Source organism: Maylandia zebra, linkage group LG4 (genome assembly GCF_041146795.1).
Source record: "Maylandia zebra isolate NMK-2024a linkage group LG4, Mzebra_GT3a, whole genome shotgun sequence".
Lineage (NCBI taxonomy): Eukaryota > Metazoa > Chordata > Actinopteri > Cichliformes > Cichlidae > Maylandia > Maylandia zebra.
Genome location: NC_135170.1, coordinates 7,450,374 through 7,471,774, shown reverse-complemented (window position 1 = coordinate 7,471,774; position 21,401 = coordinate 7,450,374). Strand labels below are relative to the sequence as shown.

The window sequence follows — 21,401 nt, the reverse complement described above, 5'->3', positions numbered from 1 at the left end:
AACACAGAGCCCCGGAGAAGGTAAAAATGGCGGCTACGGATCAGGCGAAACCTCACACTCTTGTCCCGTGTGAATGATTTTCATTTATTTTTCATTACACTGTATTTCCCGGTTATTTAAAAGCAAACGTTTTTAAATTTAGCTCTTGTAACAGTTCAAAGTGAAGAAACTACCAAGGCTGGAGATGTGGTTGGGTCCGTTATCGTTAGTGGTATCTGTTGGGAACTCTACTGCAATAGGCTCTCTGATTAGCGTCCTCCCCCACTTCACCCTGCAGGGAAGTGATGTCAGACACATTCAGAGAAGTGCTGAACAGGGTCCTCACAGAGAGCAGACAAGGCAGCCAGACGAAGAGGATCAGAGCAGAATCGTAAAAGTAACCTGCTCAAAATCCGCCTTCATCCGTGGAGAATTAAAGTGTATCGGCACAGAAAACACCAGGAGCAGAAAGTACAACGATTAACCTTTCCAGTGAACCTCATATTGTCACATTATGAAGTTAGGAATACTTTAAAACAAGAGGCGAAAGATTGTGAGTATCGACCTCATCCGGCGACAGCATAGAGAAGAGTCAGTCCTTCGCCTGAATAGCTCGTTTGCGTTGGATGCTTTTGGCTGTGGTGCTTTTAAATAAGGCTGAGCTCTAAACCAGGACGTTTTTGGCTGTTTCCGAGCTAGCGAGCGTGCTTGCTAGCCGACTGAAGCTTGCTTACCATGGAGTTGAGAGTGGGTAACCGATACAGACTGGGGAGGAAAATTGGAAGTGGCTCTTTTGGAGACATCTACCTAGGTAAGTTATTGGCGGACAACATTTTTGTATTGTTTACCGTTGTTAGTCTCGTTATAATATAGACGTCTCTAACAATAAGTCATCTTCTCCGGGTTTCCTATTCGAGCTCACAATCAATCAGCTGTTCTGTGTTTAGTCCCAGTAACGTTAGCTACTAAGCTATCAGTCTGTGTAGCAAAGGAGCTAGCAGTGACATCCGCTGCCATAAAACATTTGATAATAAACGATATCATTCTTCATTGTGTTTGACTTCGAGAGCATTTTCTCTGTTACAAGATTCAATTATTGTCCAAATTAATCGTCCTAACGATAAGAATTGACACTGACGGCTCTTGTGTAACTAAATGTCCACTGCCTATAGATAGCTAATGTATAGGTTTCCAGTCTTTGCTCCCCTGGAAGCAGCAGCAGTGATAGTCTCGAACAAAATAGCAGATCAGGCCACAGGCTTTCATTTAAGCTTTTTTGGTAACCGATATCCAGCGTTTATTTACTTAAGCTGAACATCCTTCTTTAAACACAACAGACCGGTTTAATTTCCTCCTCTTGTTCATAAATGCACTAAAAAGACTACCTTAGTGTTCTTGAGAAGTGAGGAGGATATGGTCCTTTATATCCTAAAGATACTTTTGAAGACATCTTTATTTATTAAAATGATAACCTAGTTATTCAATCTGTGAGGATGGTATATTTGGGACTACATTTGATCAAAGGAGGCTCTATGGCCTGCTGAGACAGGCGAGGGTAACTTTGAGTATAGTACTGGTTGTTTGGTTTAAGGTACACGTTCATATAGTTTTTCATCTACACTTTTGGACTACTGGTGGATCAGTCCTTACTATAATGAACTGGATGTCCTTCCTCTGGCATAGGTGAACAGTAGATGTTGAATATTATTTACTGCACAGGCTGTGTGGGCTAATACTGGCTGCTAGCAATGATATAATTTATTGTGTGATGGGGGAAGTCGATAGTGGCAGAGGGAAGTGTATCTTCTTTGAGCTCTCCAACTGAGCTATGAATATAAATATGCAAAAAACATTCTCTAACAGGGCTTCATCAGCTGCTGTAATGTGTTCTCTTGTGGCCATGTTGGAGGTTTTTGGCATCAGCAGTGGAGAACAGCTGATCACATTTTTGAGCTTAAAACCTAGTCATCTAAACAAATGTAGAGGTTATTCATTTGAGTTTTTCTCTGGTGGTGGACTGACTATTCTGTGACTGACGGCGCTCTAATCAACCAGGAGAGAAAATGGTCAGCTCTGACTGCTGGGACTTGGTAACAATTGAGTATATGTTACACAGTATTAAGTGCAATGTTTCCGCTTACTCAGGAAACAGTGAGATAGGTACATATGATTGGTTAAATGTTTCATCATCAGTTTAATTTAATCACTAAGCATTTTGAATTTGCTGTCTAAGTTGGAATTGTGGTTTTCCTGTGATTCTATGACATGAAAGTCAACACGATTAGTCCATTTGTAATAAATACAGTCTCTGTTAAATTTTTAGGCTAATTTGTAACATTTTTTTCTTTTTCTTTTTCTTTTTTTTTGAGTAAATGATAAAATGCTAAACAGCACAACATGTAGAGTTACACCAGTAGCATTTATTGTCCCTTCTTGAATTAGTGTTGGGTTTTTCCAACCCATGTAGTGTGTTAAGGTCTCAGTCTAGAGCAGTTAAGCTGCAGCTGACTTAATAGTTTATTCATATTTAAATTTTACTTGAAAGGATAAAGTATGTGTTTGATTATTGGTTAACAAGCCTAGTTTCCTGTAGGGACAAACCTGTGTACATAGTTTATATAGCGTTTTACCCAGACTTGTTGGTTTTTGACATTTTTCTTTGTGGAAAAAACGAATAAGATTTGGTGTCTGACGGCTGTTACGGTACATGATTTAATCATGTTGCCCTCTGCAGTATAGCAGATGACTTTTTAATCTGTGAAATCAGAAATTATGCAGGGTGGACTGCAGGTTTAACAACGTGCTTAGATTCAGATTCATAAATGCATTTATTTTTAAAACGCAACGTTTTAAACAGAGCAAAGTGGAAGTTAATGCATCAACTGTATCCAGTTTGCTTTCCACGTGATGCGTTGTTTCGACTGATAGTGAGCTCTGCCAGCTGCTTGCATAATCACTTTGTGGTTTTGTCTCTCCCTCCCTTCCTCTTTTCTCCTCCAATTGGCTGGTGGATAATGTGATGTAACATTGTTAATCAGCCAGAACAGAGAGTCACGCATTGTGCAGAGGTGTTTTTCCAAGTCTTACAGCACAAATTTGCACTTTAAGTGAATAATAGAATTGAACAAGTCAAACACATTTGGAGAAGTAAAATCTCCAGGAAGTAAACAAATTCTTAAAAGTCTTGAGAAAATGAAACTTTGACAGTTTAGGCAACTGGATTTCACAGTCATTCCCACATTAAGGCTCCCACACAGTGTGTGAAAACAGCGCGTTAATAATGCTGACAATGTGTGAGCAGCTTGGCTGAGCAGTGGATTGTGCGAGAGATCGGTTGTTGTTAGCAGGATTGAGGTCAGCTCTTGGAGTGAAGCCTTGTACTCTGTGTGCTGTGACTGGACGCAAATGTGGATTGTCAAATATTCTGGTACAAGTGGTAGAATAGCTTTTCCACTTTTGAGAGGCTGTCACGACAAAATGCCAGTTATGCGAAGAGCACACAAGCGCTTAGTCAAGGTCTGAGTCATCTTGTATTTCCAAAGATCTTCCATTTGAATCTCTTGCTGTGTTATCTGTTGGGTGATGTGCATGTTGAAACACGGTTCAAAAATCCGGATGTGGTCTTTATCATTGTCCAAACTCCTTGAACTGTAAAGGTTTTCCCCTCATCACAGCACCAGACGTCAATACTTGTTTGGTATCGCCTGAAAAGGAGCATTCAAGTACTGCCAATATCTAAAGTTTAAACTTGGGAGATGGACAGAAATGTTGGTCTTTCATTGGAGTTCTGTGGCCAATTACAGATTCTAACTTAGGCAAAGTTCTTTTATGTCTTTCTGTTGTACAATTATTTTAATCAACAATTTAGAAATACGACTTATTGACTTTCTGTAGAGTTATTTAAAGTGAATGTATTTATACTTACTTTCAGCAAAATATTTTTATGATTTGAATTTACTAGAGTAGTCTACAAATTTAAGGTTTTAAAATAATGCTGTTGTTTTGGGGCCTTGGTGTAGGTCTAAATTTGCCAAAAATAAACAATTTTATACGTTTCCTCTCTGACAGCAGCGTGGAGCCTGAGCTTTTGTTTCACAATGACTGCTTGTAAATAAACTTGACTTATTAGTGGCATTTTTAATATAAGAATCCACCTTACAAATGCAAAGTAAATGCAAAGTACCTTCATAGCTAGCTCTGCCTGTTCGTATTAAACGCTATCGTGGTAACTTGAATGACCTGAATACCCTTCAGATCTGGAAGAGTTGCTGCTTCAGTACATACACTGCATATAAGTATTGGTTCTGTGACATCCCTATTCTGTATCATTGTACTCTGTATTTATGACTAATATTTTATAATTTTAGGGCGATTACCACACCCCTTCACCCAGAGGCACTGAACACTCTCATACGTAATCAGTGCAAAGTTGAAATGAAAAAACTTGAGTGAGTTTGTGGGAAAATGTCACAAAATTACCCATATTGATATGCTGTGATGATGCGTTGTATTGACGTAAATTTAACCATTGATGTATTTCTTTTACACCGCATTATTGATCACTATCAGTAAGAATAAAACCTGTTTTTCAAAGTGTTCAGAGCTCCAAACTCTACCTCAGCCTGTTACTTAGCTACCTGAGACTTGTCTAACATTTTCCCAGCTTTTGATTTTTGAAAAGCTTCCAGTAGAGTATACCAAAAGGGATGGTTCTGCTTACACAAGGAAAAATAACAGTGAGGTTGCTATAAGGCTGCCATAATAACAAAGAACCTAAGATCTGCTCAGAACTAATGCTGGCGGTGAGTCAGTCTTCAAACTGATGACGCGTTCCGTTGCTTCCCATCTGCCGTGTTATGGTGTCAACAGTAGCTATAATGACGCTGTCTCATCCAGCCCAGAAACTTTGGTATTGAGCAATCTTGAGTCTTTTTTTTTTTTTTCTTAACTGAGCGTAGAATATGTTAATGCAGCCTAAATTAAGCCTTAGTTCAATGGAGTCCTCGCACTGAAGACTTGAACCACTGCAGTCTTGGTCATCTTCTGTGTGAAATGCCAGCTTAGACCTGCTTCAGCATTATTGGGGATTGCTGGTCTGACTGGTTTTACTTGGATCGTGTTGCCTGTGCTGTCAGTTTCTCTGATTTACTCTCTACCTGTTTGCCTCGATCATGGTAGTCTGTAATATATTTCTATATTTCTATTATGCTTATGGCAAAAAACAACTTTGATTCTATAAAGTGTGTTAATGCTGAGTTTTGTTTTTATTCCTATATAGTCATTACAGCACAGTTTTGTGCGCTGGTCTCTATGCAAATCTCGTCAAATATTTGCATATTTAGAGTCTCAGTAGCCTGCCTGTGTTTGTTTGTGAGCCAGTGTGGAGAGACATGTCAGAACACGTTTCACAAGCAGGACTGCACTTGATAGAAACACACACCATGTACATACACACTGTGTTTTTGTTTTGTTTTTTTGTTTGGGGGGGGGGGTGTTCCACTGACAAACACATCTATGCCCCCAGCCTCGCATTTAAAACCATGTGGTTGAGAGAAGGGGGTTGTTGGTGGGTGGAGGTGGGGGACTACATTCTCTAGGAAATGTGTCCAGGCAAATCACATTCCTATGATGCAAGAGAGCAGACACCACAGTCAAACACACGCTAGTTCTCCCCATAAAGAGGCTTTGAAGCCTTTTCGTTGTGACTGCGGATTGATTTATCAATCGATTGGCTGAGCACATACTGGATTAAACACTTATTTCGAGTTAAGTGTCTTTGTGTTGTACTGAAAGCTTTAATAGGGTAGAAACGCTAAGGGTGTGTTTTTAAAAACTAAACATATTTTGCATAACTATGCAACTGGATTTCTATAAAATTATATCAATCCACCAATGAATAATAGATTACTGCATGTTCAGGAACTACTTTGGCATTTCAAATAGGAGAACATTAATTCTGCAGGGAAATCCATAAAGAAATGTTTATTTAGATTGTTGTGGGTTCTCTGTGCCAGATAGATCTCATGTATTCTGCCTGGGATCCACATATTTGCATGCATATACATGTTGTATATTTGTATATTACATTACATGCAATTGACCCTGTGCACGAGAACATGCTAACTTCCTGGTTTGAAGGATCCAAAACTCGAAAACGGAAAGATTGCGTTAAGTTACAAAGAGCAGAAGGTGGGAACACTCACCACTGTTGTGTCATAAAAAATCTAATGATCAATTTTGACGTTTAAAGAGTTTAGATCGATCAGTTGTTTACATCACTCAACACAAGCAGAACTGCATCACTGCAGCAGAAGACACATCGTCCACATTCAGAAGCACATCTCTGTATAGTGACTGGTCTCATGATTTAAACAGGCAAATGTTCAGCATTCAAACTACAGGTGAAGAATAGTCAAACCAGATGTTTCCCCCGTTATGTCGAGATCAGCTAGTCAAGTACACACCTACACAGCATGTTAATAAACTGTGAAAAAAGCCACACAAAAAATTAATGACTGCTGGTAACGGTTTCTATACATTAGTATTTACGAAGAGTATGTTGTGACTTACCTTAAAATTTACAGCAGTCCCTCGCTAATAACGCGGTTCACCTTTCACCTCGCTGTTTCGCAGAATTTTTTTTTTTTAGTGCAAGCTTGCATGCTTATTTTTTACGTCACATTGTGTCCTGTGTCCTGATCGATGCAGACGATCTCCTCCGTGACTTCTCTCCTGTACAGTACAGAATCGCTGCATCGATCGCTAGCAGTGTGACTCTGAAGTGCAGTACTGTATGTCCACGAAACGTTTTGCACCGTCAAAAAATAAAATTGGCTACTTGATTTCACCTATTGCTGGTTATTTTTAGAACGTAACACCCGCTGTAAACGAGGGACAGCTGAGAAATATAACATTTGAATCCCTTTTCTCTTTTGCTCTGAGGCGCGGGGAGAAAATATCGACAAGTCGATGAACATCATTTACAGATATATTGAGTAAATGCCCAAGACATCTATAGAAATGTAAATCGCCGCTTGATTCATTCATTTGCTTAACTTGTTTTTGACCGTAAACTGGGCGCGAATAGGACACCGGAAACAAAGCTCCCCACAGGAGTTTTTGCACCGGAAGTAGCATATGCTAATGTGCACACAGTCAATTAAATCACATACAGCAAGTTACAGCATTTCAGTCCACAGTGGGATATGTACCTGAAAAGTGTATGATGTTAATGCATTATCACAATGCATTATTGTTTACTGTGAACAGAAGTCAGTATCTGTTACACTAAAATACTGATACAATGGATTGTGTGTACATGAGAAACAGTTCTGAGAACTTACATTTAAAAAGAATCGGCCATGAAAAAATGGGAGGAGCCAAATGCAGGTGGCAGTTTTAATGGAGCAGGGAGAATATGCTGTTATCTGAAAGAAATCATAATAAGATTTTCTCTGCTTGGTGAGAAAAAGTGACATTGATTCTGCTTCTAGTTTTATAGGATATATAAGAAAATGTATACTAAGAGAGAAAAATATTTCTGAGTGCAGATGACCAAGTGATTTGGATAAACTTTAAAGTAACTGTCTCGAATGATTTGACAGTGGGTTTGGATTGCTAGCTTGGAGTAGATCAAAGTCAAATTTAACTGCGTAGATGAGGAGCAGCAGGTGCATCATGCATACTCATGCAGCTTTAAAAAACCCAAAATAAATATGAAGTCCTCTTCACCCTGTTAGTGTTGTTCTTGTATTAAAAACTTTGATTAAACAGTTATGGTGCAAGTTGGAAGCCCCACCCATGATTGCTACTCGTTCCAGCCGAATGACATCATTTAGAGTTGTCTGATACACCATTGGTTGGCCTACATGATTGAACAGTTCCTTGTGTGAGATCCTGTATGCGTGAGAGTGTGTAATGGCATTACATAACCTGGTGTCCAGTTGCTGTTTTCATGTGGAGGGAACTGGCTTCTATGGCTGTGATTGGGAAGAAATGAGTTTGTCAGTTTGAGAGCCATTTCCCAAAATGCTTGATTGTGTGAAACCGTATCTAAATGTAAGGATAGTTGTGAGGAATAAGAGCGTAGATGTATGAAAGAAGAGCACGGTACAAGTACATCCAGTACACAAAATTGGCTGGTGTATCTTACACTTGGCTGGCTTTGCTGTGTTAATAACCACTGATATTTCCTTGTGTACCCAAGCAGGGCTTCCTAACTTCATCCACCAGCCAAGTGCTGGTTTATGTTTTTTCTGTGACATGTTGATAAAGCAAACCTTTAAATGACAACGCAGCACATTAACTGCTGCTTTTAAAGTAGTGAATCACATTGATCTAATGGACTGTTACTTGTTTTCTTGATTTTCAGAGGCTTATGGCACAGCTGATGATGCAATATTGGTTTATCTGCTGATGCTGTAACTTGGTTTCTAAATTACTTGTCTGCTAGAACAGTCCAACTTTCTATATATATATCTATATATATATATAGATATATATAAAGAAAAATCAATTGCTCCTATTTTTATGCAAATGATATGCAGTATTTGCGTATCATCAGATCAGTACGTGTCATTTAAAACTCACACTGAAAGGCATTATTTAAGACTAAATCTTGTTTCTCTGTCCAAGTGAGGAAACTTGATCTCTAAAGGTTTTGTTTTTTTAACCTTTATTGGATTATGGCGATCTGCTCTTTGTAAATGCACCAGGCCTGGGCGCCGGTTTGAGCAGGCCCTTCCCCTTTCTCTCTCTCCCTCCACTTTCCTGTCATTTCTTCACTGTCAGTAAAGCTGAAAATTGCAGCAGGCCAGACCTAAGGAAGTTGGATTCTGTCTGTCATTGTGCTTTTCATGTTATTGCTAGCTGTCCTGTCCTACATCATTCTGTGTGCTGCTTCAATGTTGCAATCTCTGTTTATCTAAAGATTTCCCCATCAGTTGTTTTTTAGCTATAAATTGTCACTAGTTCCTCTTTATCTGCATGTGTAAAAACCACAGACGGTACACCATACAGGGTTTTAAGGTTGCTGTTGTAATAATCGGTTATTTTGTACGATTCACGTGTTTGTATCCACTTGTCTGTACTGAATATCATTTGTATTTGTTTCTTGCTATATAATGTGTTGTATTGTTGTAACTCCTACTGCCCCATTGCCCAGGTCCATATTGGAAAAGCGACATAAATGAAGGACAATAAGATTATAATAAAAACGACATTTTTTATCTTCATCATTAAATTGTATAACCATGACAGAGTTGTGTTGGACTTTGACATGACAATAATACTCCCTTGATTGTGTTAACCCCTGACGCAGTGCCCATTGTTCATATTGTTGATTAGATACTGTTGGGTTTTATTAATTAAATATAGGTTCTGACTGAATGTGTAATGCATCTTCATGCAGCTAACCCCTCTGCTGTTTTGCCCAGGTACTGATATCTCTGTTGGAGAGGAGGTCGCCATCAAATTGGAATGTGTCAAGACCAAACACCCACAGCTCCACATAGAGAGCAAAATCTACAAGATGATGCAGGGTGGAGGTACTGTACACTATGACACTCACTTTACACACATGCATCCATGCAGCTTTTATAAGTTCCTCATCATTTTAAAGTACTTGGATGGAGGCTGGTTTACACTTTTGTCATTATAAACCACAAAGAAAATGCTCCGTACTGGCTGTCTGGTAGACATTGGTAAAGGATGTTTGTTCATTCATTTTTTTCCTGTTATTAAAGTGACCCTCCTGAACTGAACACCACCCAATAGCTGGGTGCTTAAAGCACACACCAAATGATTTTTCCCTTCCTTTTTCCTCCATTCCCTCTATTAATCACTTCTGACACCAGTTTTTTGTAAGCATACATTAGCATTGTAATTGTCCATGAACTGTTTGGGCTATCTGACATTATGGAGTACAGTTACCGAGTGCTCCAGCGATACTCTGAGTCATTTGTTTACCATTGGCTGTCACATCATCAGCTGCTAGTATCTCCTCCTGTACCTTGTTGTCAAATCACTTGTTGGATCGTCAGTTTTTCCTGTAATTTTTGCGCACAGGTCATACAGTTTCAACTCATCTGTCATAGCTGTTGTTTCACCACTTTGACTTTAAACAAGAAGTAGAGATTAGGATAAGATAATTGATCCCACAACGGGGACATTTTTGCATTACCTCAGCTCAGGAACAGATATCAGAAGGAAAATACAAATAAAAAATAAGTAATATAATACACTATATACAACAGTAGCATACACAGTATGTGATTATGGATATGGTTGTGGAAATATGCAAGACATAAACTATATAGCTTAACATAACTATTCTACCACTACTATTCCTATGTATAGACATGTACACGCACACACATGTGCACACTAACGTTGAGTTTAAATCACATAAAAGATAAATACACGAGTGTTGAGCCATGCAAGAGAAAGAGTTATTTACTTCAGTAAAGCTGAAAAGCTCTTTACAGTTCAAGCTTCATAAATCGAGGACTGATGTGGAGACTGTTGGAAAAACACAAGTAACACCTTTTTTCTATCGTATTAGGTAACAGGTTACAACTACATTTTCATGGAAGCGGGCCATCCTCAAAATGCACCACTGATACTAAAAAATATTCAAATTTGCACAGTATCGTGGCACGATAAAAACATAAAGCTGTACTTATCTCCTGTTGGTGTTGAAGAAACCAAAAGAAAAATGATTTGCATATAGTTTGTATTTAGGAGAAATTTCTGTTTGGGGAAAAATATTTACTGTTTAATGTCGATAGACACCGTGAATGGTTCCTGTTGATTTTTTCTTTTTTTAAGTTTAAACCAAAGTGATCATTCAGTCTAGCTAACTGGCTGATAGTCCGACTACTAGCATAGCTTAAAGAACCCCTTGTGCCACTGCAAAGGTACCAAGAGCAAAGGAAAAGAACATCTGACTCTGAAACATGCTCACACACTTCCAACGTGAAAGAAGCAAGAAAGGACTTGCTGCTTTGAGTCAGTAAGCATGGGTAAAGTTTAATTGTTCTGCCAGCTCAGTAGTGTCTGCAACATCATACCTGGGGTAGACTTGTTTGCATGTTTGTATTTCTGTACCTCATACTGTATATTACTACACTATTACTGTGTGGCATGAAATGTACATTTTGAAATGTATTTTTCTTTTGTGACTTATTGATTCATGTCGTCTATACTACTGGCGTCTGCCTTTAAAACAGTAAACTTTAGAAGTCAGCAGTTTGTCTGTATGCACAGCTATGTCCCCACATGCATTTGTATTTTAGTTCCAGCATAGTTAGATTTATTAGGGCACAGTAGCCGACTCAGACGGTGAGATGTATTTGTGTTTGTATGTATATAAATAGCTTATGCTGTGTGTGTGTTGCTGAGCACCAGCATTTTGTTGCCGCTTGCCTGTAGAAGGAAATGCCAGATGGTCTATTTGCCTTGGCAGGGTCACCGGCTCCTACGAAACCAGCTGGCCTCTGTGTATGAGGGCAGGAGTCGAGCCATTTTTATTATTTGGAGTTGTATAAGTTTGTTTCAGGAAGTTGTTTTTTTTTCTTTCTAAATAATGCATGCAGAGTAAATGTGTTATGCATTTCCTGTTTACATATACACAGTGTGACTTGCTTACTTGGAAAAACCCCTTCATGACAGAAATCAGAAAAGTGTGTATGTGCGCTGCACTAATTGTGTTTGCTCAAAAACCTCAAAACACACAAGCTTGTCTGTAATACGATCCACAGAAAAGGGAAATGACATTGCACACGTTCATAGTGTGAAGACCTGACATCATTGCTAAACACTGCCATCAGCAGTGACGGTTGATCAGACTCACATACGTCTGTAGACTTCTGCAGATTTAACCCTGAAACGTGTTCACCAGTGCACATGTTTAAAGCACCAAAAATAAAAACGGAGTAGAAATACTGTTATGCATACACACAAGGAGGGAAATCTACTTTGTTCAGGAGAAAGTTTGTAATTTTAATCCCTTAACACAAAAATGGGATTGAAATTACAAACTTTCTAAGTGAATGCCAATTAATCAAAAATGGTTTACCCATGGTCCCCCTCTGCAAACAACCCAACATCAAACCACATGCTTGCATCACAGATTGACACATTATGGCAGACAGTTTTTGAAACCAAAAACGACAATTTTAGTTTGAGTTTACCAAAGGTTTGTTATTCTGGTTTTTTCTGATCACTGCCCCATATAGCATATTGACAAACATGTAATTATGAGCATAATGTGTTAATATGTGTGCAACCATGAGACTTGCTGTTTGGTTGCTTTAACAGAAGACGTGATTGTGGAGGAGTCACAGCTGTCAGTACTAAACACGCTTGACCTTTGGCTTCCTTATACAGGCCTGTAAAGTCCTATATTTGACTTTTAGGATTCTGATTTGAGGACTTGCACATTCCAGCCTTAATAGTGGCTGCAGTTTCATCAAGTTATTACAGTTTAGTGTCAGCTTGTGGTTCTCACTGAAGTGCCAACATGAACAAAATGGCACCAAACCAAACTATAAATGTGACCCTTGTGTTCCCTACATTTCTTGCAGTGGGTATTCCAACGATAAAATGGTGTGGCGCTGAGGGTGACTACAATGTGATGGTGATGGAGCTGCTGGGTCCCAGTCTGGAAGACTTGTTCAACTTTTGCTCTCGCAAGTTCAGCCTCAAGACAGTCCTGCTGCTGGCTGACCAGATGGTGAGTTCCCAAAAGGAAAAAGAAAAGGAATAAAATGAGGAATGCTGGTCCTACACTTGATGTTAAAGATGCATCACAAATTGTATGTACAGTAGTGCAGGACGGTTTAATCTCTTCACTGATTTCAAATATCTACTTTGGTTAAGCTCCTGGAATGACCCCTTGTGTTCATTTTTAACCACCGTTTTTCCTTCCAGATCAGCCGAATTGAGTACATCCACTCCAAGAACTTCATCCACAGAGACGTAAAGCCAGACAACTTCCTGATGGGCCTGGGCAAGAAGGGAAATCTCGTCTACATCATCGACTTTGGCCTGGCCAAGAAATATCGTGACGCACGCACGCACCAACACATCCCCTACCGCGAGAACAAGAACCTGACAGGCACCGCCCGCTACGCCTCCATTAACACACATCTGGGCATCGGTAAGACCGACCTCCACAAACTGATGATTAATAACTCTGATTCGTCCAGATCCCGACTGACCTGGCCCTCTCTCTGCATTTACAGAGCAGTCCAGGCGGGATGACTTGGAGTCACTGGGATACGTCCTTATGTACTTCAACCTGGGGTCTCTGCCTTGGCAAGGCCTTAAAGCTGCCACTAAGAGGCAGAAGTATGAACGCATCAGCGAGAAAAAAATGTCGACACCCATTGAGGTCCTCTGCAAAGGCTACCCGTGTAGGTTCTAGTGCTCTTATGTACCTATGAATAAAGGCACCACATCAGTGTTAGCCAACACTAATGTTTTAAACACCTCTTTGTCCCCAAAGCCGAGTTTGCCACCTACCTGAACTTCTGCCGGTCTCTGCGGTTCGACGATAAGCCCGACTACTCATACTTGCGCCAGCTCTTCAGGAACCTCTTCCACAGGCAGGGATTCTCCTACGACTACGTCTTTGACTGGAACATGCTGAAATTTGTAAGTTATAGCTTCACATCTAAGAAGACTTTCTTTGTGCTTTTCACTACTGTCTTACTTTAATTATATAAGTGCTTTCATTAGAAGGTTGTGCCAAAAACAAACAGTGTTTCTTAGGAATTTCATTGGCAAGCAGAATATGAGTCAAACTTGAGAAGAACTGGGTGATGTGTACTTTCTGTTTACAACTGGAACATCAGCATTCTCAGTGACATAAACGCAGCTATAAACATGTTGTGTAACATAATGTTAAGTTGACCTTCCACTGTTAAATGGCCTTGTGTATTCTGCCTAGATGCATTTTCATGCAGCATGTTTGTTATTTTGTTAATTTTTTTTAAGTGTGCAGCTGTCTTAAAGGTTAATAACCTCAGCTGTCTTGTGTGTCAGGGTGCCAATAGGGCCGTGGAGGATGCAGAGCGGGAGCGTCGGGAACGGGATGAGAGAATGAGGCACAGCAGGAACCCCGGGGCCAGAGGTATGGCCTCGGCCTCAGGAAGAGCCAGAGCCCCTCAGGAAGTTGCAGCCCCCTCCCCGCTCAACCCCGCCTCACACACAGGTGAGCAAAAAATATGTTTTGTTTTTCCTTCTCTTTAAACAATTGCTGAAATATTTAGCCTACCCTTGTACCTTTTCTTTGTCTTTCAGGTATGGAGAAGGAGAGGAAGGTGAGCATGCGCCTTCATCGGGGAGCCCCTGTCAACATTTCCTCGTCAGACCTGACAGGACGCCAGGAAACATCCCGCATGTCCTCACAGGTAACACGAACTGCGTTACAAATATCATGTTGAAAATCCACAGCAGACAGCTGTTTGCAGCCACATTTCTTTAGGCTGTGGCATATCTCAAGTGACTGAGTAGCAGGGTACACGCTGTGCAGGTTGGCAGACCATAAAACATTGTCGTTAGAAACAATCGGTTTACTGGGAGGACTTTATGATTGCGTGTCAGTTAATAAGAAGAACTTGAATCATTTGTGCTCAGTTGCCCAACAAATCCTGAAAACAGGAAGCGTCTAGCATAAGAGAACATAGTGTTTGTGCAGACACCACATGCATACATGTTCTCCTTTTCCCTCTGTTCAAACTGAACAGTATCTGTACTGATTCATTTCCACTGACACAGTCCTTCCCAGTTTGTAAAATAAGCGTAAAAGCACTCATGGAGCAAAGGAGGTCATTGTTTAAAGGCTTCATTAAGTCCTTTGTTCTCTTCTTTGCGTGGACCTCCACGCCCCCCAGAGGGCAAAGTGGAGAACTGCTGAACAAATGAAAAGAATCGGTCTCCTCCAGTCGCTTTGACGTTTTTGTTTCTTTTTTCTTAATCGAGTGTTTAAAAAGTGAAACATTTCTGTGTATTATCCCACACACAGACACGGGATAAGACATTGCATGTCAGTTTCATACTAGTTACATTTATCCATGAATAAAATGAACCATAATTAACTTGTTTCTATAGCTTTATGGAGCATTCGTTTAATGTTGTGGCAGTATGATGAAGAGAAAATTCAAATATAGAACACAAAGTCTGTGAAAATAGGAAAGTTACATGAAACTTTTGTTTATTCAGAACAAAAACAAAGAAGTGTTTCCAAGGACAACCAATGGAGGCCGGTGATTTGTCCTTAGGTAGGCATCCAGCTCATTTATGCTTCTGGCTGGCTCCTGATTGGTCAGTTTGTACCTGCTGCACTGGCTTCTTCAGCATATATACAAGAGTATATTCACAGGGAAACACAGCCAAAGTAGTACATAAACTTCAGTGTGAATTATACTTCAGTGGGAAAGCTGCATCGCAACTTATGAAGTAACTTCTCTTTTGGCTCTCAGCGAAGGCGGTCGCACTTTTCTCCTCTCCTGCCCTTATCTTCCCTGCTTAGCCTCTTGTGTCCTTGTCTAGTCTCGTGTTTTTTGAATTACTTTTCCCTGGAACACACTCTCACAGTCTGTTCTCTAAAACCTAAAAGAGGAATTATGGATTTGATCAACTGGTCTCTGAATGCAATTGACACCCCTTCTCAACGAGAAGTCTGGGCTCGGGTGAGCCTGAGTGCTGAAGATATCTACCTATTCGGAACCATGATAACATGGTTCTTGCTGATCCGAGCTGGCTTGGCCCTGACTTATCGAAGAATTAGGGAAGCGGAACCGGCTGTTCAAACCCCCACAAGGCTGCCCGCTGGGATTGAAACGATGGGAGAGGCGTGAGTTTCTCAAAATGGGCTCATTGAGTGCAGCACGGATAAGATCTTGGAGAACACACAGCTGCCGTGAATACTCAGAACAAGACCTCTGAGTGGAAAAAACTGGATTACATCTGGAGGGGCTAGCTCGAACAACACCTTTGAGCGCAAATTGGATCAAATCTTGGGGAAGTGCACTGCGATCGTGAGTTCTCAGAATCTGCTCTTTGGGCAAAAAGAATGACAACATCACGGAACGTAAGTTTGGATAACATCATAGAAAGCTCGCGGCTCTCCAACGGGAGATTGTGAGACCAGTGTTGGACTGTTAGAACAGCTTTGAAATTCATATGAGCTGTTCGCACTAAAGTAAAAACCACCATCACTTCATGCGGAGACCCCATCGGCGCCAGCTGCGGTCTCAAGGCTGGAGCCGAACAAAAACACCCTGATAACGACTGTGTTTAGACTGTTCTTCCCATTCCATGCAAGGTCACCTGGGTTGGCTGGAAGACTGTTTACTTAGCCTGGCAGGGCGAAGGACACTGTCTCAGCTGAACTATGGACACACACACACACATACACTGATATGCACACACTGATCCCCCCTCCCTTTCCAAACGCCTTCGATGCTTGTCCCCTCCCGGGGAAGATGGCGGTTGACTGGACCAGTGCAGACATGCTGCAGGACCGGATGTGCTGTCTACACCGGCTCTCTCTCACCCTTTACCCGCCCCTGTTGCTTGTCTTGTGTTTCTATGGTGTATTGATAGTCATGTGCTTTTTGTGCTGAGGTGTCTTTTCTGTTATCAAACTGTTCTCCCACTAGGAGCTCAGTCTGAGTGGAGTATTTTTTTCTCCTCCTCTTACCTCATGTTATGTATTTTTGTTGTTTTTTTCCTATCAGCCTAACTTTCTGACATGTCTCCCCAATGTGATGTTTGTGTAAAGTTGGTCAGAAGGTTCCTTTGTAAGTGCGCATGCGCCATTAGCGTGCTGCCTGCTGTAACCCTAATTTCCTTCGGGATTAATAAAGTATTCTGATTCTGATTCTGAACCAGAAGCTGATGCGCACCTCCTGGGAAATGTAATCACACGTCAGGTCGACGTAGCCTGCAGCAACCTGAACAGTGAAGGTTGTGGTGTAGGGGGAAGTGGCGTTTCCAGCTACATTGCAAATTGGGATGTAGATTTCCCGCTGAAGTCTAAAATCAAGCCCAAATGCTATCTTTACTTGAGCAGTGTCTCCTCTACACAGAATGTAAGAATGAGTGGGGAAGAGAAACGGTGCAAACACAGTTTAGATTCAGCTCTGCACACAGAAGCTTCATCAGTGCTTGTCTATTTTGCAGTGACGATCATATTCATTTCCAAGGGTGCAAATATGCAAGCATGGTCTGCATGGGTGGATGTAGCCAACAGGCTGTCACCTGTTTGCTTCGGGGCTGCAAAGTTCAGGACTGTACTGTTGTGTTGTGGCTGCAGCCATCTTGTTTTATTTGTTTTTGGAGTCAGGTTTGTCTGTGGGTGAGAGTGGTTATCAGCTAATACAGCCAAGCTTGTTTAGCAGGCTGGGCTGAAACTGGACTTTTGTAATCCACAGACACAGATATCTGCTAATTGGTGCCGAGTAATGAATCAAATCTTTCGTTGTAATTCGGTGAAACTAAAGTACACTTTTTGGAAAATATTGTGAAAGTGAGGCTTAGCTGTGTGTTACAGCGCCTCCTTTTGTTAATGAAGGCAGTCACGTCCACGTGTTTGTATCAGCCTGTAAACATTTTCACTTTTAAATGTAACTTTAGCCTTTTTAACACAGGAGTGTTATGGCTCACTGTTGGAGAGGATCTGCCGTGTGGGCACTTCTTGCCGTCTTTATTTTTTTTTTAGCCTCTGAGGTTGCTCCTTGCCTACATCAAACTATGATGGGGCATTTAATATTAACTGAATCTTATTAGTATTAACATATTGGATATTTGGTAAAATAAATGAAATAAAATGGGCTATTTCAGTGTTCATTCTAGCCCAAGGTTTTGAGCAGAACTCTAGTATGCAGTGTTTGCGCTAAGCTAGGCTGCTGGCTGTAGCATCATAGTAACCATGCAGTAACTGTAACTTCCAGTGATGTGCTCCCTGCTCAAACTGTGACGTTATTTTTCTTTCAGGCTCTGTCCCGGGTCACACCAAGCGGCCTCCAGTCTGCAGCCCCTCGGTGAAACCCTCTCATCCAGCTGTGCACCATGGAGGCCTCAACATGTACCACCTGCAGCCACACACACGCACACGCACACACACGCACACTTTACACGCACACTTTACACACACACTTTACACACAACACACTTACACATATGAACAGGACTTTGCAGATTACACGGAGGACTTACCAACGATTGCACAAGTATCTGGCTACTCCCCTGTTCACTCGACAGAAGAGGTGCACAGCCAGAAATGAGTGTGAGTGTGTGTATGTGACAGAGAGATGGGCAGGTGGAGTACGGTTTGGTTGCCTTAACAACAATTTGGGCAAAGTAGCAGCCGCAGCATCTCTTCTTCTCCGTGGGAAGATTTGGAACCCCCCCTCCTCCTCCTGCCTCCCCCTTGCTGTTGATGAAGCCATGGATTCACTTCTCTGTGGCATCATCTTCCTATTTTTTTTTTTTTTCTCCCCCAACTTTTTGTTTTTACTTATTTTTAATCATTAAGAGAAATTGTACTGCACCAGCTGGCCAGACTTCACAAGAGAGAATGACATGTCTGTTAGCTGTCAAAATTAGCCTGTGGGATTTATTAAAACTACCAGAGACACGTGATCCATCGTGGCAGTGTTGTAGAGCAGTGCCTCAACTCTATTTTTGTGTCCTGAATGACTGTTTAAATCCCACAAGTGGGCATACTTTTCTTTTATTTTGTATTTTAGGTGTTTGAGGTTTAGCTCTACAGTTACATTAACAGGGGATTTAATGTTCTCTTTGCAATGATCCCAATGGTATGAGTAGATGTTTTGGGGTTTTTGTTTTTGTCTGCGTCCACCTCAGGTGCGTTGCAACCAGGACATTGTAGTAAATCCAAAAAAACCATACAGCACATATAGTGTGTCTTCAGGTTTGTGGCTGCGGTGGGAAAAGCTGTGAATGAAACGATGATCTAGTCTGGAGGCTGGTGTGTCCGCACCGAACGGATGAGAAATTGTTTTTAAACTCAGTGCATAGTGATGTGGTTTTTGTGTGTTTGTGTGGTTCTGTCTTAGGGTTATCTTAGGGTTGTACAAGCTTCAAATGGTTGTGGGATAAACATGTTGAGGGTATTTCTTTCTTTTTTGTCTCCTTTGCCTCCTCAACCTCACTCTAGACCATCTGTCCATCTACTTCCAAAGATTTTGTTTTGTTTTTCACGCGTACTCTGACAGCTTTCTTCGTAAACCTTAATAAACACTCATGGATGATTTCAACCTCCATGCAGCCTCCTTGTCTCCACGTGTCTCTAGTAGAAGCCACAAAAACGAATCTCTCAAACGTTTTAACGCAGCAGAACTGCAAGACAGAAACTTAAAGGATTAATTACATTGGAGGAAAGGCTCCAAGGCAGTTTAATGACTTGGATTTTACTGATACCCAGTTTGTTACATCGCGAAGTATTTTACATCATGGTTGCACAGTGCAGCGCAAGCCGCTTGGGTAAGGTGTCTTTGATTTGCCTTAAATGGGGGTTTCACAGTTTTTTAACAAATCGATGTTTAAGTCTGAGGGTGGAACTGTGAAAACACGCTTTGACCCTCAAACCTGATTTCCTGATTGCACCTGCAGCCCTCATCTAGTAGAGATCACACATTAGCTGCTGTTTAACCTGCCGACTCTCCAGTCCGTGCGTGTGGTGTTGGATTGCAGCTAATATTCCAGTGTGTTCCCCGCCAGTGTGTGCTGCCTCCAGAATGCACTCGGTCACCTAAACACAGCGGGCGTCTCTGAGCCGACTGTGCTGCCGTGTCTTACGTGTGAGAAAAACAGCTGTACGTTTAAACCATCTTCAAGTCTGATTTTGCAAATGCCGCAACTTTCTGTGAGCTAAAGACTAAATTACTGAGGTTACCTTTTAAAAAGGTAGATTCTGGTAATGTACTTTCCTCAAGCTGGGATCCATTCTGCCGATAGCAAGTTAAAGATAAAATGAAAAAATGCCACAACTCTTCAGATGTCATGGCCTCAGTTTGTACCTCCTGGTAGTATTTGATCCTGCATTTGTTTGTTTTTTCTTCACAGTTTAGAATTGTACTGTGCAGCCTATGTTGCAATGACTTTTAAAAGTAATTGGCATAGAAGGAGCTTGATATAAAGAAAATAAAGATCATTAGTTTCAGTCTGGTGCTGACCCACATCAGAGGGTCTGGCAAATAATGTGAAAGTTTGTGTAGAAAATGGACAGGATTGGTTTAAACAGAATGATTTTGGAGACAAATGAAGCAAGTATTAATTAAAAAAGGTGGGCGGGGCGGGTTGGACGAGTCCCAGTGGTACTAAAAGCCACGCACGGCTCCTCTCTGTGGCTCAATCTGAATCGTGCACATTTTAAAGTAGAAAACTGTCGATGTGGTACACTGATTGCAATGTAACGTAGGCCGATTTTCTGTAGTTAAAGGGGAAAAGGGGTTGTCGTGGTATTTTGTACTCGTCGTTGTGTATAGGATGCGCCTACTTTGTCTACCAGGTCCACATGAGCCCCTGGTTTTGGATGATGACGACAGTGTATGGAGGGAATGGGAATGCCTCACTCCATTAGAATTCCCGCTAAGGCAGTTTTTGTTTCATACACTTCACCTGTGGGCTTGAAAATCAAAAAAAGTGATGCATTAACTTGTTCGTTTCACTGATGGCTATAATAAATGCAAGTCCAATTTACATGGGATAGATTTTGCAGTCTGCCTCACGCAGTTCTCCTTTTGTCAGTTTTGCTTTGAACTGTGCGTTGTGGAGATGGTTGCTCATGTCCCAAAATGCATCTTTCTGTGGATCATGGGAAATCGTTTCTTTTCACTCCCACCTCAAAACTTTTGCTCCTCATTTGTAATACCACTGTATTTGTGTATTTTAAAATTGTTTAAATAAATTAAGTACTTGTATGTGTGTGTGGTGTTTTATTTTATTTTATTTTTATTATTTTTTTATATTGTGTCAGTGTGAGACCCTTAGGCACAGTCATGCTGAGGTCCTCGTTGGATCAAGGACGCGTCTAAAACCTGCAGGACCCCGGCCCTCGAGGCCTGGAGTTCCCCGTGGAGGCTGTGCATCTCGAATAAAGGAACTGACAAAAAAGGATTTGTTAAGAATAACAGCAGTGTTTGAAAAACGTATGACAATATCCATCATTCCAGTCGAAGAGAGGATGATTGTTACCTCAAAAAGAAGCAAAAATCAGATGTAAGTCATAAGCGAGGCATAACTACCTGAATAGACATAATGTACGTGTAACATTAATGCCCAGATATTTGAGCCCAGCACATGTAAGGTTAAAGGACAGAGCTGATGTATTTATGTGGAAACCACTTTCTTTAGTAGTTTAGAAAAGACAAGATGTAGGATCAGTCACA

At 41.0% G+C, this 21,401-nt stretch overlaps 1 protein-coding gene across 1 annotated transcript; it reads left to right on the top strand.

The window, feature by feature from the left end:
- The first annotated feature begins 302 nt into the window (after positions 1-302).
- Positions 303-20,933, top strand: csnk1da (casein kinase 1, delta a). The gene is made up of 9 exons (XM_004568617.4): positions 303-790; positions 9,414-9,524; positions 12,564-12,712; positions 12,910-13,138; positions 13,224-13,394; positions 13,487-13,635; positions 14,026-14,194; positions 14,284-14,393; positions 17,983-20,933. The coding sequence occupies exons 1-9, from the start codon at positions 715-717 to the stop codon at positions 18,031-18,033; spliced, it is 1,215 nt and encodes a 404-aa protein (XP_004568674.1). The 5' UTR covers positions 303-714; the 3' UTR covers positions 18,034-20,933.
- Positions 20,934-21,401: the final 468 nt, after the last annotated feature.